Source organism: Colletotrichum scovillei (genome assembly GCF_011075155.1).
Source record: "Colletotrichum scovillei strain TJNH1 chromosome Unknown Contig00001, whole genome shotgun sequence".
In the NCBI taxonomy this organism is placed as follows: Eukaryota; Fungi; Ascomycota; class Sordariomycetes; order Glomerellales; family Glomerellaceae; genus Colletotrichum; species Colletotrichum scovillei.
The window spans coordinates 4,444,154-4,458,532 of NW_023336259.1; the positions used below are offsets into that span (position 1 = coordinate 4,444,154).

Here is a 14,379-nt window from a genome sequence, read left to right on the forward strand (position 1 = left end):
GCGGGAACGAGTTTCAACAAGGTTTACACCACGAACACGAAGATACGAAGCGTTGGAATTAGACAAGATGAAGTTCTCTGCTGTTGCCGTCGTCGCCGCCGCGGTTGCAGGCGTTGGTGCCGTGCCCGTTGAGTCCGGGTAAGACTCCTCACAAGTCTTCCACATGACTCCTCAACTAACAACCACTACCAGCCCCATCGCAAGCCTTCAAGCCCGCGCCTCGGACGCAATCGGCGGCGTCGTAAGCTTCATCAAGCGCGAAGACGCTGGCAAACCCGTCATCTCGCAAATCAAGCGCTCCCCGATCCGCTTCCACTCCGGACTCGCCCACGAGGAAGCCATGGCCGCCGTCGCCCGACGCGCCGACAAGCCCGGCAAGAATGACCCGCCTCCGCCCTTGAACCCGTTCGGCACCGACGCGAGGAAGCGCGAGGCGGTCATCGAGGCGCGCAAGAAGAAGGGAGGCGAGGAGGAGGTTCCGCCGCTGGCGCCTTTCTCCACAAAGAGTAAAGGGGAGAAGAGGGGCGGTGATCTGACGACGAGGCAGAAGGCTAAAGAGAGCGTGCCGCCTTTGGCGCCGTTTTCTACGGGGGGGAGTAAGTCGAAGAAGGCTGTGAGGATGTAAAGTCTCCTGACTTGACTCCTCTTCTTTTTTTTGGGTTGGCTTCTTGTCGGAGACAAGAACTTTTTCTCTTCTCCCGACCGGGCTGGAATCCGCTGGCAATGATTGAGGGTTCTTTTTCAAAAGGCTGGGTCACCTTTGCGTCAACATACGGGTGGAGGGAGGATGGATGGGAAGCAACCCTTTTTTTCTCATTTTTTTTTAGAGTGGGTGGGGGGTTGTGAGCGTTCCTGGGGAATTGATCTTCTATTCACTGTATATTCTTTTTGCCAAGCCGTTTATATGATGTCTTTCTTTTTGATGTAGTTCTTCCAAGAACAAGGCCTTGTACTCGTGATATTCAAATTTCCGGTAGACCGGGGGGTGAGCTACAACACGCCGAGAACATCCAAGGGTAGATAAAAGCTGGACACTGCAGCATCGACCTGCCGAATATAGAAGAACCATTCTGATATTGAGTTTGGAAACGTCTGAGAGGCCGGTGGGAGGGTTCACGTTGACGTAGTTGAGAGCTCGCGAGGACTTGCCATGTGCGGGAGCCTGCGCGACCACGAGATCTCTTCCCATTCGAACGATTTCCGTCTAGGTTGAGCCCCACAATGCTACTACGCAGAGATAAATAGCCGTGTGAGCATGGGTTCTGACACTTAAGCCCGGAGCATTTCAAATTAGCCAAAGTTTATTGGGATGTCATACGGTCTGCATAAGCTCAACTACTGCCCAAGAGTCCCTGTCGTGGATCTGAGTAGTCTTTCTGGTTTCCTTCTACACGAGTGGACACCCTTCAATATCACTCGGTAAAGTGTGGCACGGAAGGCTTCGTACTACTGCATGATTAAGTCGGTGAACTAGATGATGATACCGCAACGGGAGCCGATTTGTATTCCTATCTAGCTACACTGTGATAACATAGCCAGAGTCCTCACATCGTTCTTCGAAGACGTTTGTACCCGCTAGCACTCCACAACAAACCGCAGACGGAAGCAGAAGCCAGGAAGTGGCATTGCTGCTTCTCAAATCCCATGCCTCTGAGCATTTCAGGACAAAGATGCTCCTTTAGTGATCCTGGATACGTAGAAGCATCCTCCGTATTCGAAGTCGTGGTCGAGGCCATGAGTAATATTATTGATAGCTTGGGGTCGAGGAGCCTCAAGATCGGTGGGAGTGTCTTTGAGGAGCAAGTTCGAAGTGAGACTCTCGGCAATGTGATTCTACTTGGTTGTGGAGGATGTAGTCGGCTAAGGGGTGGCGACAATATTGGTAGCGGGGAGGGCGGTGACATGAGGCTTCTCGATCTCGTGGCGGACCTTGAGGACATCGCGTCCCTTGGGGTGAGAGATCTGCTCGAAGGCGTCAGGCAGGCTGCGACGCTTATCGACACTCCAGTAGCGCTTGCTGCAGATGCTGGAACGGTAGCAACTAGTAATGAATAGAAGTTAGCAACAGAGTTGAACAAGGTTGCCTGGGGGTATGAAAGGGGAAGAGATATGTACCCCTCATTGACCCAATAGTCCAACTTCGGACCACCAGGGCACATGGTGTTCCTGATAGCCCGCTCGACATCAAGGCGCCGATCACCGAGAAAGTGAATGTGCTGCATGTTGAGGACAAGCCACATGCCATTACCATTCTCGTTGGCCTCGTAAGTGCGGTCGCACTTCTTCATCACGATCTCCTCAATATAGGAATTGGTCTCCTTTGCGATCTGCGCCCGCATCATGCCGCACCAGTGGGTGCTGACCTTGCCAATAGGCTTGATGCGGATGATGTATTCAATGTCGTCCTGGAAGCCACAGTTCTCTTCCGAGTAGGAGCAGTCGATCTGAGGGGTGATGCCGCGCCTGAGAATATCGCCGCAGTCGTGAGGGGCGATCGTGTCATCGCGAGCGGTAAGACCGGCCTCGATGGCGATGGCGGGGAAGATGTCAGCCTTGGTGATGGTAAGGTCGTTGGCCAGGGCGAAACTAGCCAGGGAAAAAATACCCAAGGCAAGGATTGCCTGGAAGACGATGCGGGAGACCGTCATCATGACGAGTTTTCCTTAACTTTGTCGGTGGTCTTAATGTGGGTGGTTGTAAGGTGGTCGAGAATCGAGGGTTTTGAGGGAAGTACCGAGTTTTCCTTAATAAAGAGAGAAAGGAAGTAGATGTGAGAGAGGAGATGTGTGTTCGGCAGAATGAAGTAGGAGGAACGGGCTAAGCTATAAGGGAGAATTTGGAAGGAATCCTCTGGTCACGTTTTTCTGAATACTAACGCCCGGAAGATCTATGAAAAAATGACCTATTTTACCTCAGGCAGAAGCCTCCTTAAAAGATACTAATAATGGGAAGGAAGAAACATATGAGAAAGCAGACTAAAGAAAAGACCCGGTATGGGGGTGGCGTCACGTGTAACAGTGAATGTTGGGAATACTCACTTCACCGCTTAGGTATGGGATGATATCTTCCACACTGAGTACTTTCTCTAAGCCAAGCTCTGTAGGTATTGGAAAACTTCACTATCTAAAGAGAACAAACGGTGAATGATTGCTGTGTAGAACAATGCTCAAGGTATCTGTGTGATTGTACAACGTCAAAGAGTTTGCTACCTTTATTGCATCACTAGACTTCTGCCCCTTGCATCGTCCCAAACCGGTGACACTCTCCTTTTCACAAAGAACTCGCACCGAACTCTCATCTCGAGAGACAAATGATGCACTGCAGGCGCCAAGTTCATATATATACCTAGTCGCGCACTACCTAGCCAAAAGCGGTCTGCCTGAACAGGTCAGTTTATTGTATGAGTTGTAGTATAGTTCCAGGACCTTAAACTTCCTGAAATTGTCAATTGGAGTACCTATGCGTGTTCCAGGGGTGGTTTGCCCAAAGCACGCGTAATTTGGAGGCCACTGAGTCCTAAAATACTTAAGGCGCTTCTGCCGGTCTGGCAAGGAAAAGAGAGGCACGCAACTGGCGATCATTACTTTTGAAGGGAGCAATGACCGGCGGTATTGGAAAGTGAGAACAAATGTCGTCAAGACTTAGGTGGGAAGCTCACTTGATGTCGCTCAACTTTTGTTCCTCACCATCATAGCTCCCATCCTCTCAATACATATGTGCCAGTGTTCATTTCTGCCATCAATAAGCGTGCGGTCTTCATCGAATGTATCAGACCAGTCGGTAAATACACAGTTGTCTATCAGCGCTGATGCTCGTTCGAGCCTACGTCATGGAGATGTTTTCGAAGTTGAGAGCTTGGGCGTGCCAGGACAATGAATGATTGACCAAAGACATTGATATATAAGGCTGGCTCAGTGAACAGGCAAAGGCGGCATGCCATACACAGACCCATCAATCAAGCTATAAGCACTCGAGCTTAGTTGTTGGTCAAGAAGACTTAATAACAGTCTCTCGTCTTGAATTGGTGGCATCTTTTGCAGGATGTTTACCTGGAATTAGATGGTCTGGCTCATAGCAGTTGAGGAGCCAGTAGCTTGCAGTTAGCTCTTTTACTATGACCACACAGATAAGACCAAGAAAGTCCAAAATCTGATGTTAAGACAGACGAGAAACTTTGAATCAGGTTTCCCCACGATCAAATACCAAATGGAATAGGCCATGTTTGGAAGCCACCAACCTCTGTTAGCATTCACAGCACATTGTTTTTAGATCATCCAAGCGTCAAGGGGATGTCATGCCTTGGCACTAGTCATGCTCAAAAAGAAGGCCCAATTTCCCGGACAAGCCCGTCGTAGAGCGGCAGCGATCTTCAGTCCGAATAGATTGTTCCCCAGACTTCCTGGGAAGGATATGACTCGGCATAGGCCCCTCTTATTCTACAGAAAGCGAGATAACACTTTTCCCTATCAAGAACTCGGGAATACGTAGCCTGGAAACTTAAAAGCAATGTACATTAATTTGATAATCAAACAAAGTTTGGATGACTAACTAATAGAGCATTGGAAGAAAAAATGACATCCCCCGTAATTTTCAATCCATGAATGCATCGACATATTGAGGACTTAACGAAAGCGACATTTCACACATCCAAGGGTCGGGGAAGCCGATATCTTATCAGCCATCTGCCATCCATTGAGGGCTCAAGGGGGCACGTAAGGCTTAGGAGAGTACCTAGTACATACAAATGTGAATGACTTTTCAAGTCCGACTTCCCCTCGCTACAACCAGCTCGCGTACTTGGTTTCAAATTCTCGTTTGCAGCTTCCGTCATACCGACTATCTTTTAATCATTTGTAATTGACTTGACATATCATACTAGTAGCCCAAGACTATCATGTTGTTGAAAGATCTTTGCCTGCTCAGCCTGCTGGTGTATGCTGCCATTTCGAGGACGAGTGGAATTGAGAGCTAATTGATCCTAGGGTGGCGCGTGTCAGCGCTGATAAGCACCGCCTTTGCGCCTGTATCAGCGACCAGGGTCTTGTCGGTGTTCAGATCAACGACGATGCAACAAAAGCAGTTGTCAACGCGTACGACGGACGGTTCGTTTATGGTGAGAGAATTGGCCTTCACGCTATCAAACTCCATCGTCGCTAACAAGAGCTTGTAGCTGGAGGCAATTGGTTTTCTGATGAGCTACACGGCGCGCCGTACAGCGGCCCTTACGTACGTCGGCACCATTCTTCCCCTCCAAAGGTTTTGCATTAGGCTAATTAGGTTGCTGATGAGAAATAGTGGCATGCGATAGAGGGAGCAGTCAACGGTGCCAAAGATGATGGGTGGGTTGGCGGTGATGAGGCGCATGGGCTTTGCAAGAAGCAGAATTGCGACAGTGCATGCTTCTCGCCTGGGGAATCTTTCAACTGGCAGGGCTGTGGGCCAGATGATGAGTGCTTCACCTCCAAGGCAAAGAAGACGGATAAGTTTGGTAACCCTGTGTAACAACAGCGTTGTTTCAGGCTGCTGGACGTGTAAAAATAAATACTTCGAATTATTAGCGAGACTACTCATACGTGAAAGATTGAAGGTTTTTGCTATTGCTCTTCCGGCGCGTTATCGGCATGAAAGCATGAGGACCGATAGCCAGTGCAGCAAGCCGGGCGCCATAAGAAAGCACGACGACCAGGCAAAAACATTTCAAATTTATCTTCTCAGGTTTCCGACCGATCTGGCCGAGGCTCGGTCAGGGCCAAGAGAGGCGCGGTTTTAGCGAGATTCGGCGAATCGGGCAGACTAACTCACTATCACCGTCCAAAAGTTCACAACTGGCGTTGGGCAAGGCACTGCAGGCACTCAATCCTGGGCTTCCAGAGACTTCAATTCCCTAAGAAAACTGGGTTACGAGATAGATGGTCTAATTAAGCTTGGTCAGAATCTTAAGCTGTTGATGTGGAGATCCCGAGCTTACCATTGCATCTTAGGGCAAAGTGACTGCTATCTAGTGTGGAACGTGTGGGAATCGGGCCAAGCTTCCGAAAGAAACATGTTTCTTTGATTATTCAAATACCCATTCAATCCCCTAGCTTGCCGTCCAATCGAACAAGATCGACTGAGCGGCTGAAAACCATCTAATTCGGGAGACCGCACTGCTGCCTCGCATCTCGGCTGCAGCGTGTGATAGGTCTTGCCATTGGCATTCCTTGGGGGCAGATCCTTCGTACAGGGTAGTAGTTGGGGCTGTGGGATCTCATTGTTACCGCCTAGTCGCACATAGTTAGCGCTTATTTTAGGTAGCAGGGTCAAGCATCCTCTGCGATTCTGCTTTGGTGAATGGTTTTGATAAATGCTGCTAGGTCCTGGATGTCTCATCCCCTTCCTTCGTTCAAGCTGAAGTTAGCTAAAATCCGAGTCCCATTGTCGCAGTGAATCGTCTATAGCGTCACGCATTATATCAGTCGTTTCCGTCAAGAAACATTCCAACTTGCTGCCATGGCTCTCCCAAGCCTGTGCTTTTGTCTCTGTTCGTTCTTCATAGCATTTGTCGCCGCCGAAAACCGTTTCCGCCGGCCACCCGGTCCAGGTCTCGCCTATGACTACCGAGACAACAACGTTTACACAATAGGAAACATTATAGATCTCCACTGGGACATGGACTACGACTCTGCGAGGTTGATATTATGGCAAGAATCGGTAGGAGGCGGAAGCACTTTAGACTACATCGATATCGTAGGTGAGTTGCATGATCTTCTAAAGCCCGATTTCAAATGGGCGAAGCGACGGAAAGCCACAACTTAGGGAGAGCTGCTGTGGCTGACATTGATCGCCCGGCTGTAGCGAGCACCTCCGCAAAGTCAATCAACTGGGAAGTCTCCATAAAAGACTTCCCTAATCCGAAATTCAGCAACCTCTACTTTTTCGAATTACTTGGGCCAGGCAAAGAACCCGCAAATTGGGGCGTCACATGCCACTATTTCAACATCACCGAAGCCCAAGTAACACCTCAACCAAGCAATACCTCTGTAGCAACATCACTGCCGACAACGGAAAAGGAAGGCCTATCGTCGGGAGCTGCAGCAGGCATTGCGGTTGGAGTTACTTTTGCTGCAGTGTTCGGCATGGGCACTATTGGGTGGCTTTTGTGGCGTCGACGACAAGCGACAAGAACCCCAATCGCACAAGATGCGAAGCACAGCCTTGATGGGAGAGAGCAACAGCAGTATCGATATGTCCAATACCCTGGATGGCAACCAGAACTGCCAGTTGAGGGGCATGGCTTGTATGAAATTTCCGCCAGCAGCATGAATGTCAGATACGAGATGGCCTCCCACCAAGGCATGGGCCAGGCAGAAGTTGGAGACGACAGACCAAAAACGTTTGCAGATATGCACTGAATGTGTATTCGTCTCAGAAGAGGCACTGATCGCATTGGGTCAATAATAGTACAAAGGGTATTCTCGACTCCTCTCTCCAGACCGCTTCTGAGCACGGCCTTCCCTACTTGGCCTGCTCAGTGACCTTAGCGACGCGTAGTGTTACAGGAACAGAAGTCCAATAATCATGTTCTGCGTGAAACCTCCTTCCCAGGGTCTCCCGTTTGCCCTCTGGGAAGATCCTCTGAATGCTGAGCAGGATGTCTCCGCGTGGCTCCTCCGGCACCTCGATCCAAAGTTTGTGTATCCTGGGCGGCCCCGGCAGAACCGGAATCACAAAATCTGGAGAAGCCCTCTTCTCGTCAACATCGCCTTCATAGAGACCCCGCTCTTCAAGAACCATCACTTCTTTTGCTATCCGCGCGGATAATATCGCATCCCAGATTCCTTCCTGCCGTTGAGATGCTAGAAGAAGTTCCAATGCCTGACGCCTGATCCTGGGCACGCGACATTTGACAGCTGTGAAGAATAACGGCGGAACCAAGCCCGTGTCTGAGACGTGCTCATTTTGATGCGTAAAATCCTCTGGGGACGATTCAGCAGCAGGCGTCGGCATGTTTGCAGATGATGTCGCCTCAAGGAGCTGCCTCGCCGAAGCTACAACCGACGCAAAGTGACTCGTGTATAGGTCAAAGATAAGCTCATTTCCAGGATTGAGAGAAGTGTTGGTGATGATGTATGCCATGGTGTGATAAATCGGCAGCGGTCCGTAGGCGAGCCTCTCTCGATCTGTTACAAAGTTCCATGTCCTGGCTTTGAAGATGTCAAAGGCTTGTATCCACGATTCTAGCTCGTTCCGAAGGGTCTGCTGTGTAGCGAGCAGCTCAAAGATGTCGGCTGCATCTTCTGCTGGTCCAGCTGCGGCACCGTCTTTTTGTAATTGGTACGCTCTGAACAAGAGGCCGTCGAGGCTTTGGCTAGCGTCCCGAACTGATTGAAACAGCTGGGGCATTGGCGGCCATATGGATGAGGTGTGTTTAGTGCCGGCACCTTGGTAAAACTCGTTCGTAAGAAGAGTCGCTTGGATATCTAGTCGAGGTATGACATCAACGAACCAGTCATCTGCTGGGTCGCATGATGATGTAGGAGCAGAAGATCTCAACAAGGTTCCCAGAAGCTGAAGACTGTGTCTGAAGTGAAGGAATCCCGTCTTGTATCGCTTTTGCATGAACTCCATGCATATGTAGACCGTGCAGACAACTAGAACGACGCGTATTGATTCTGTGCTTGGCGTGCGTAGATGCTTCTGAAGGTGGTAAATGGACTTGTTGTAATACTGCAGGCTGAGGTGTTCCTGTTGATCCGCTGTCTCGGGACTTGACGGCTCCCGTTTGACGATGCATGCGTCGATATTTGATGCCTCGTGGGCCGCACCCAGGGCGAGGATAGCATAGAGGATAGCAGGCTCGGTCGAGCTGGCCTGAAGCACCAAGGTCTTCCAGAACGACGAGTTGAAGACGCCAGGCAGTTGGTTCGTGGTCCGGCTAACGAACCACTCGAAGTGAAGTTTATCTGTACAGCTCAGCTCTGCTAAGCCTGCATGTGTGTCGCAACGTGATGGAGATGCCGATGAGGTCTGGAGAAGTGGCAGTGAGGGTCTGCGGGCCGCTGGACCGCCACCCTCACCGCCGTAGCCATCGCAGACCTTGCCTGTAATGCTACACCGTCGACAAGCTGGCCTTGTCTCATCACACTTGACTCTATGGATCCTAGAGACCAGGTCAGTCCGGGTCATTCTTACATCGTCCTATGTCGTACCGCGACGAAATGATCGGACTTACCTGCAAGGTGTGCAACTCTTCTTAGCTTGGACGGATGGCCGTGACTTGGATCCGGAGGTACCGGGTGGAGAACGGCCACAGCTCATGGCAACGAACTCTAACGAGACCTTACAGTCCGCCGGACACGCCGGGCTCGAACAATGGGGCTTTCGGAGGCGCGGCAAAGGCGCGCGACGCGAGATATCGAATGCGAGCTGCTGCTATATTTCTGCCGGCAGAAGGGGAGGGTGGAGCTGAGCGACACCTTGGCCGGACCCTTTCAACTCGACTCGACCTAGAGGTGTTGTGAATCGAGGAGAAGAGGGGCTGACGTCAAAGGAGGTATGCGATGGCTTAAACTAACTTTCCTAGAAACCAGTAGTCGGTTACCATTTAACTGTGCTGATTGGCGGTCGCCGATAGAGTTTCATCGTCCCCCGTTCTGGTTGACGGCCAGGGTCAAAGTGTAATCTCGCCAGAGGGAGGGCTAAGCTTTCGGTGAGCTGACCGAGTCATGGCCTGAATGTGGTTGAAGCTCGACGCCTCACCGCCTGCAAGCCGCATGGGCCTCGTATATCGCAGGCCGCGTATTGATGAAGGATACGGTATGTTTATATTTCAAGTATCTTCCTTGGTGATGTGAGGCCGGGTCAACAACTAAAGTAATGATCTGACCCTCTTCAGGCTGTGAGAAGAGCCACTGCTATTTCGCTAGCATGCCGTGGCACACAAGGTTCGCTACACAGTATGTATGAGCCCGTACAAATAACTCGGCCTCGCTGGATGGCTTGCATTCTCTCAATGAGTGGATTCAAATTCACACCTCGCTAACCAGCGTAAGTTCCAACGCGCGGTCCAAAATATTCGCCTTTAGGGAGCTTCAGTAGCGTGCAGGCCGTAGACTCGCATCCACTCTCGGAGTCGTTGCCCCACCAATTAATCTCAAAGCCGTGATAACTGACGGCAAAGAAGATAATCACACCAGCAATGGCGATGGCAGTCGAGAAAGCCGCCGACAGGACGTAGTTGTACTTTGACCAGAACGCAAGATAGCGCTGGCGGAGGTACACCATGCTCAGCCATCCAGGCAGAACGGCCGGCCACATGTAAGCGATGTTGTACTTGACTTGATGTTAGCCACGAAAGCAATCGTAAACCAACCACTGGGGAAGCTTACAGGAGACCAGCTGATGCCACCGCTGAGGATCATCACTGGGTGAATCTTGGCGAACCAGTGGGTACGAGGAAACTTGCGCTGGAAGTAGTAGAAAACGAAAGGAAGTGCAAAGCCGACCGGGAACGCTGAGAGTAGGGCTGTGTAGATCCCACCAGATCCAAAGACCTTTCGGGCACCCAGACTACCGAACAGCACCGCAGCAGTGAAGTAGGTGTTGACGCCAGGGCAAGTGAAACGGTCCTTTTGGTTTCTGTTGGAAGGTTTTCACGTTAGTCGTCCGACCATGGCAAGTATGATGCTACGCAGTATACTGACGTTGAGCAAAGATCTGGAATGTTGCTAATCTGGAAGTTCATAACGCCAGTACAGACAAATGCCGAGACAAAGACAGCAACGACTTGAGCGGCGAAGGTGTGCCTCTGTGGGATCTTGAGGTAGTGAGCCAGCTTCAAGTCATTGGCAAAGTCAAGAGCATGAGCTGTAGTGACATAACTGCGAGTATCGTAAGTTGTTGAACCCTATCTTAGGTGGGACACAACAGCAGGCTATTCACTCACCCGAAGCACTTGAAGAAGTTCATGGCCAAGGCATTGCCAGGCTCCCAGGCACCTCCAATGAATTCCGCAAGGACGCTATACTATGTTAATCTTATATGAACAGCTTAAAAACATGGGCAAGTCAGGTTTGCTTACTTGAATTCGACTTCCATTCCAGTCGTGGCGAAAATAATGCCTGTTGGGATAACAAAGACCAGGGCAAGCGCAATGCCGAAGAACACAACACCGACGCTCGTCTGGTAGAATGATTAGTCGCTCAGCAGCAACGACAGTAGCGATATGGGTTGTTTGACTTACCTCAGTGGGCCATGCAGCAACTGCCGCAACACCGAAAGCAATAGCCGCCAGATTGAGAATCAGATACCACCATTCGGGAACTGAGAGGAAATTCAGCACTAATTAATTTTCCAAGTTAGCTTTAGACATACCTTCAGGGTAATTGGACATTAGCCTTGTGTGAACATCCTTGAAATCAGTCGACGCCTCTTTCTTGAAGCTGCGCCACAAACTCCGGAAACCAAGTGCAATATCGTGACGATGATAGAGAATGGCATAGGACACGGTAGCCGCATAGACAGCGAAGAAGTAGTAGTACATCGTGATACTACTAGCTGCGAGGTACACAGGGGAGTACGCCTGGTACTTGGCTTCGTCGAGCCAACCTCTGCCATCCAAGATCTTTGAAACATTGTATGAACCACCGAAGTGATTGTACATCAGATTCGAATTGATAGGAAGGTAAGCGGTGTTGTACGCATTGGTCCAGTAGAGTCCGATGATTGTGATGCCGCCCAGGAACACGCCGATGAAGGTGTTGAAGGTAACACGAAAAGGGACCACAAGAGGCTGAACGACGTGTGTCGCAACATTCCAGTCAAAAGTTGGGATGGGGTTGAAGCCGAGACCCTTGTTAACACCAGTAATGGCAGTGAGTGTAAAGTTATTGGGAGCAATCCAGGCGATCCAGTTGAACAGGGAAAGTGCACCGAAGATGTAATCAGGGAACCAGAACCACACAAACATCGCGGCGAAAGCAACCATGAAGAATCGGTATCGCGACATGTTGTAGATCTTCTTAAAAGGACCGGATACGGGATGATTTGCCTCTGTGGGAGCCATTAGCATCCAACTTCATCATGTGTTTAGTATAGTATTAATATCATACCGTTGTGCAAGGAGCTGTTGAGAGCGATGGTGACCAGAGAGGCCGGCCAGAGGCAGAAAGATGGGTAGACCAAGAACCTTCTACATAGACCTGCCAGTCCGAATCCCATCAGATTGGTTGAAAGAGCCAGAAGAATCTGGTAGCTGAAGGACTTGGCATACTTCTGGCCAAAGTAACGGTCCATCCACTGCGTAAAGACTAACGTTTTCTTAGTAATGGACGGCCGTATTACGTGCCGAGTAGTCTGTGGAGAAAACTCACTGATGTATCTGGAACTCGGCAGAGTCTTTCCAACACTTGCCATGATCGAAATGAGCATGTGCTCTTTCTTGTTAAACGGTCCAGGGTTGAGACTGTGCCGAACTCCAAAGAGCGTGAAGCCAACATCGGGAAGCCATTTTTCGGCAGCTTTGCCGACTGGATACGCGAGGAGTTGTACGACTTCCGCGCGCAACGTGATGGAAGGCTGACGCACACTGAAGAGCTGGTTGATGAAAGCGATGAAGACGACGAAAAAGAGACCGATAGTCCAGGCACGGATCGTGGCGACTGGCATGCTAGTATCGTCATGCGGATCGACTACAGCGCGAACCTCTGCGTACGGGCTGTTGGAAGTCAACAGAGAAACTTCGATCTTGGCCTCTGAGATTTCACGACTGTGCGAATCCGGGTTGGCGAGAATATCTTCGTTGGCGAGGAACTCCTTCAGACGCTCAAGAGCTCCTGCCGGGAAGTTGGGATCGAGACCATGCTGTTGCACTAGTCTCTCGGCTGACTTCGAGATGGTTTAGAGGGTGAAGCATTCTAGGTACAACGGTGGGGCCCGAAGACTGCATACCGATTTGGTCTCCTCGAGAGATAGGGAGCGTGAAAGTTCTCTGGCTTCGAGGACTTCTTCGGGGGTGGCATTGAGTTGCCTGCGAAGTGTCAGCTTTCCCGGCGACTTGACATGGTCTGGTGTAAAGGTCGGTGTAGAAATCAAGTAAATACCTCGCTACATCGTCGATGGAAACCTTTTCATCGAAACTCTCCCTCTGTGTAAATGTTAGGGTTGACTCATCTATGCATTCGGTCAGAGTAGGTCAAACCTGAAGGTTTTCATTTCCGGGTGTGACAACGTCGATGGTGTCTCCCGTTTTCTCATTGAGTGTACCCATATTGATCCGTGACTAACTAGACAAAACGTCCAATTATCAACATGCACAAAAGATTTGGGGTTGAGAAGAGGATGCGTCACTCCAGGAAGACAGCCGACGGCATAGGGACAAACAGAGTCCGAAAGACCCTATCTTTATCGACGTCTTGATCCAGGACAAAACCTCGACCTTAGCTGGGCCGGCTGTCAGTGGCGTCAATGTCTGGGGTCTTTGCGTTGCCTGGATGTATTCTGAGCTAAAAGTGGATGGTAGTAGGACGCATCTAGTCCCGCGTTGGTCTGCTTGGCGCAACAAGCTGTTCATTCAGGATTTTGACAGTGGTGTGGTCCCAGGTTAGTCGTATCCTGACGCCGCAAAGGATTCGCCGGACATGCATTCAAGTAAGGTAACTTTTCCTCACAGCTTGCGTACAACACCAAAGATATCTCGGGCGAAATGACCCAAAGGCGTCACACTACCGAGGTCCACATCCAATGAAGTATGCCATTACACTCCTGACTCTTGCGCCATATCCTGAAATGCTTATGGACCTTATAAGATGTTCGGTCTCGGTTTCCGTCGTTCCTCTAAATGCGCTGACATCTGAACGGCTTTTACAATCCGCTCCGGTAAAAGCAGATTGGTTACGTACCAGTATGCTTAATCCGTATCGACCTCCCGCTGTAAGTCCCCGTTCGACGCGTTAGACACCAGATTGCCGGGATTTTGCAGGGAAAACGTCGACGGGAAGTGGGCGGGTACCTTGTGGCGCCATCAGAGACCAGAATGACGGCTACGGCGAACGAGACCTACTCGGAAAGGCGTCTTGATAGTTCGCAGATGTCCATCCTTTTTCCGGGCTCTGGGATGGGGTGTTCGGGACTTGAAGCCGGTCTACTTGTCGGGATAGACCCGACTACATGCTTGTAGTCGGGTAAAGGCCGCAGCTCTAGAAGCGATCGAGAATAGGGCTTTGAGTGTTATGGAAACGACAATGTAGATGGATGTTGATCCTGGACTTCAGATCTACAGCTGTAGCATCTGGTGATTTGGGCGGTTGCAAATCTCACGATGACTGCCTGAATCTATCAATAACAATTTACTTCTTGAATTAAAGAGAAAATCTCGTTTTCGATAACGCCCTACGCCCAGAG

The 14,379-nt window shown here is 50.3% G+C and overlaps 5 protein-coding genes across 5 annotated transcripts; 2 read left to right on the forward strand and 3 right to left on the reverse strand.

Moving 5' to 3' along the window:
• Positions 1-67: 67 nt before the first annotated feature.
• On the forward strand, positions 68-625 carry HER10_EVM0005574 (uncharacterized protein; the record flags this gene model as incomplete). The annotated part of the gene is made up of 2 exons (XM_035475183.1): positions 68-138; positions 193-625. The coding sequence occupies 2 exons, from the start codon at positions 68-70 to the stop codon at positions 623-625; spliced, it is 504 nt and encodes a 167-aa protein (XP_035338360.1).
• A 1,235-nt stretch (positions 626-1,860) lies between these two features.
• Positions 1,861-2,648, reverse strand: HER10_EVM0011893 (uncharacterized protein; the record flags this gene model as incomplete). The annotated part of the gene is made up of 2 exons (XM_035481306.1): positions 1,861-2,041; positions 2,116-2,648. The coding sequence occupies 2 exons, from the start codon at positions 2,646-2,648 to the stop codon at positions 1,861-1,863; spliced, it is 714 nt and encodes a 237-aa protein (XP_035338962.1).
• A 373-nt stretch (positions 2,649-3,021) lies between these two features.
• Positions 3,022-5,502, forward strand: HER10_EVM0007267 (uncharacterized protein; the record flags this gene model as incomplete). The annotated part of the gene is made up of 4 exons (XM_035476826.1): positions 3,022-3,050; positions 4,983-5,113; positions 5,171-5,226; positions 5,296-5,502. 4 exons carry the CDS (start codon positions 3,022-3,024, stop codon positions 5,500-5,502), a joined length of 423 nt encoding a protein of 140 aa, XP_035338543.1.
• A 1,963-nt stretch (positions 5,503-7,465) lies between these two features.
• Positions 7,466-9,470, reverse strand: HER10_EVM0004638 (uncharacterized protein). The gene is made up of 2 exons (XM_035474274.1): positions 9,212-9,470; positions 7,466-9,139 (listed from the first exon to the last, which is right to left on the reverse strand). The coding sequence occupies exons 1-2, from the start codon at positions 9,295-9,297 to the stop codon at positions 7,495-7,497; spliced, it is 1,731 nt and encodes a 576-aa protein (XP_035338285.1). The 5' UTR covers positions 9,298-9,470; the 3' UTR covers positions 7,466-7,494.
• Positions 9,471-10,017: 547 nt separating this feature from the next.
• On the reverse strand, positions 10,018-13,246 carry HER10_EVM0010969 (OPT oligopeptide transporter; the record flags this gene model as incomplete). The annotated part of the gene is made up of 12 exons (XM_035480413.1): positions 10,018-10,311; positions 10,368-10,617; positions 10,683-10,859; positions 10,925-10,999; positions 11,060-11,160; positions 11,222-11,301; positions 11,353-12,030; positions 12,090-12,287; positions 12,351-12,864; positions 12,928-13,006; positions 13,080-13,123; positions 13,178-13,246. The coding sequence occupies 12 exons, from the start codon at positions 13,244-13,246 to the stop codon at positions 10,018-10,020; spliced, it is 2,559 nt and encodes an 852-aa protein (XP_035338884.1).
• Positions 13,247-14,379: the final 1,133 nt, after the last annotated feature.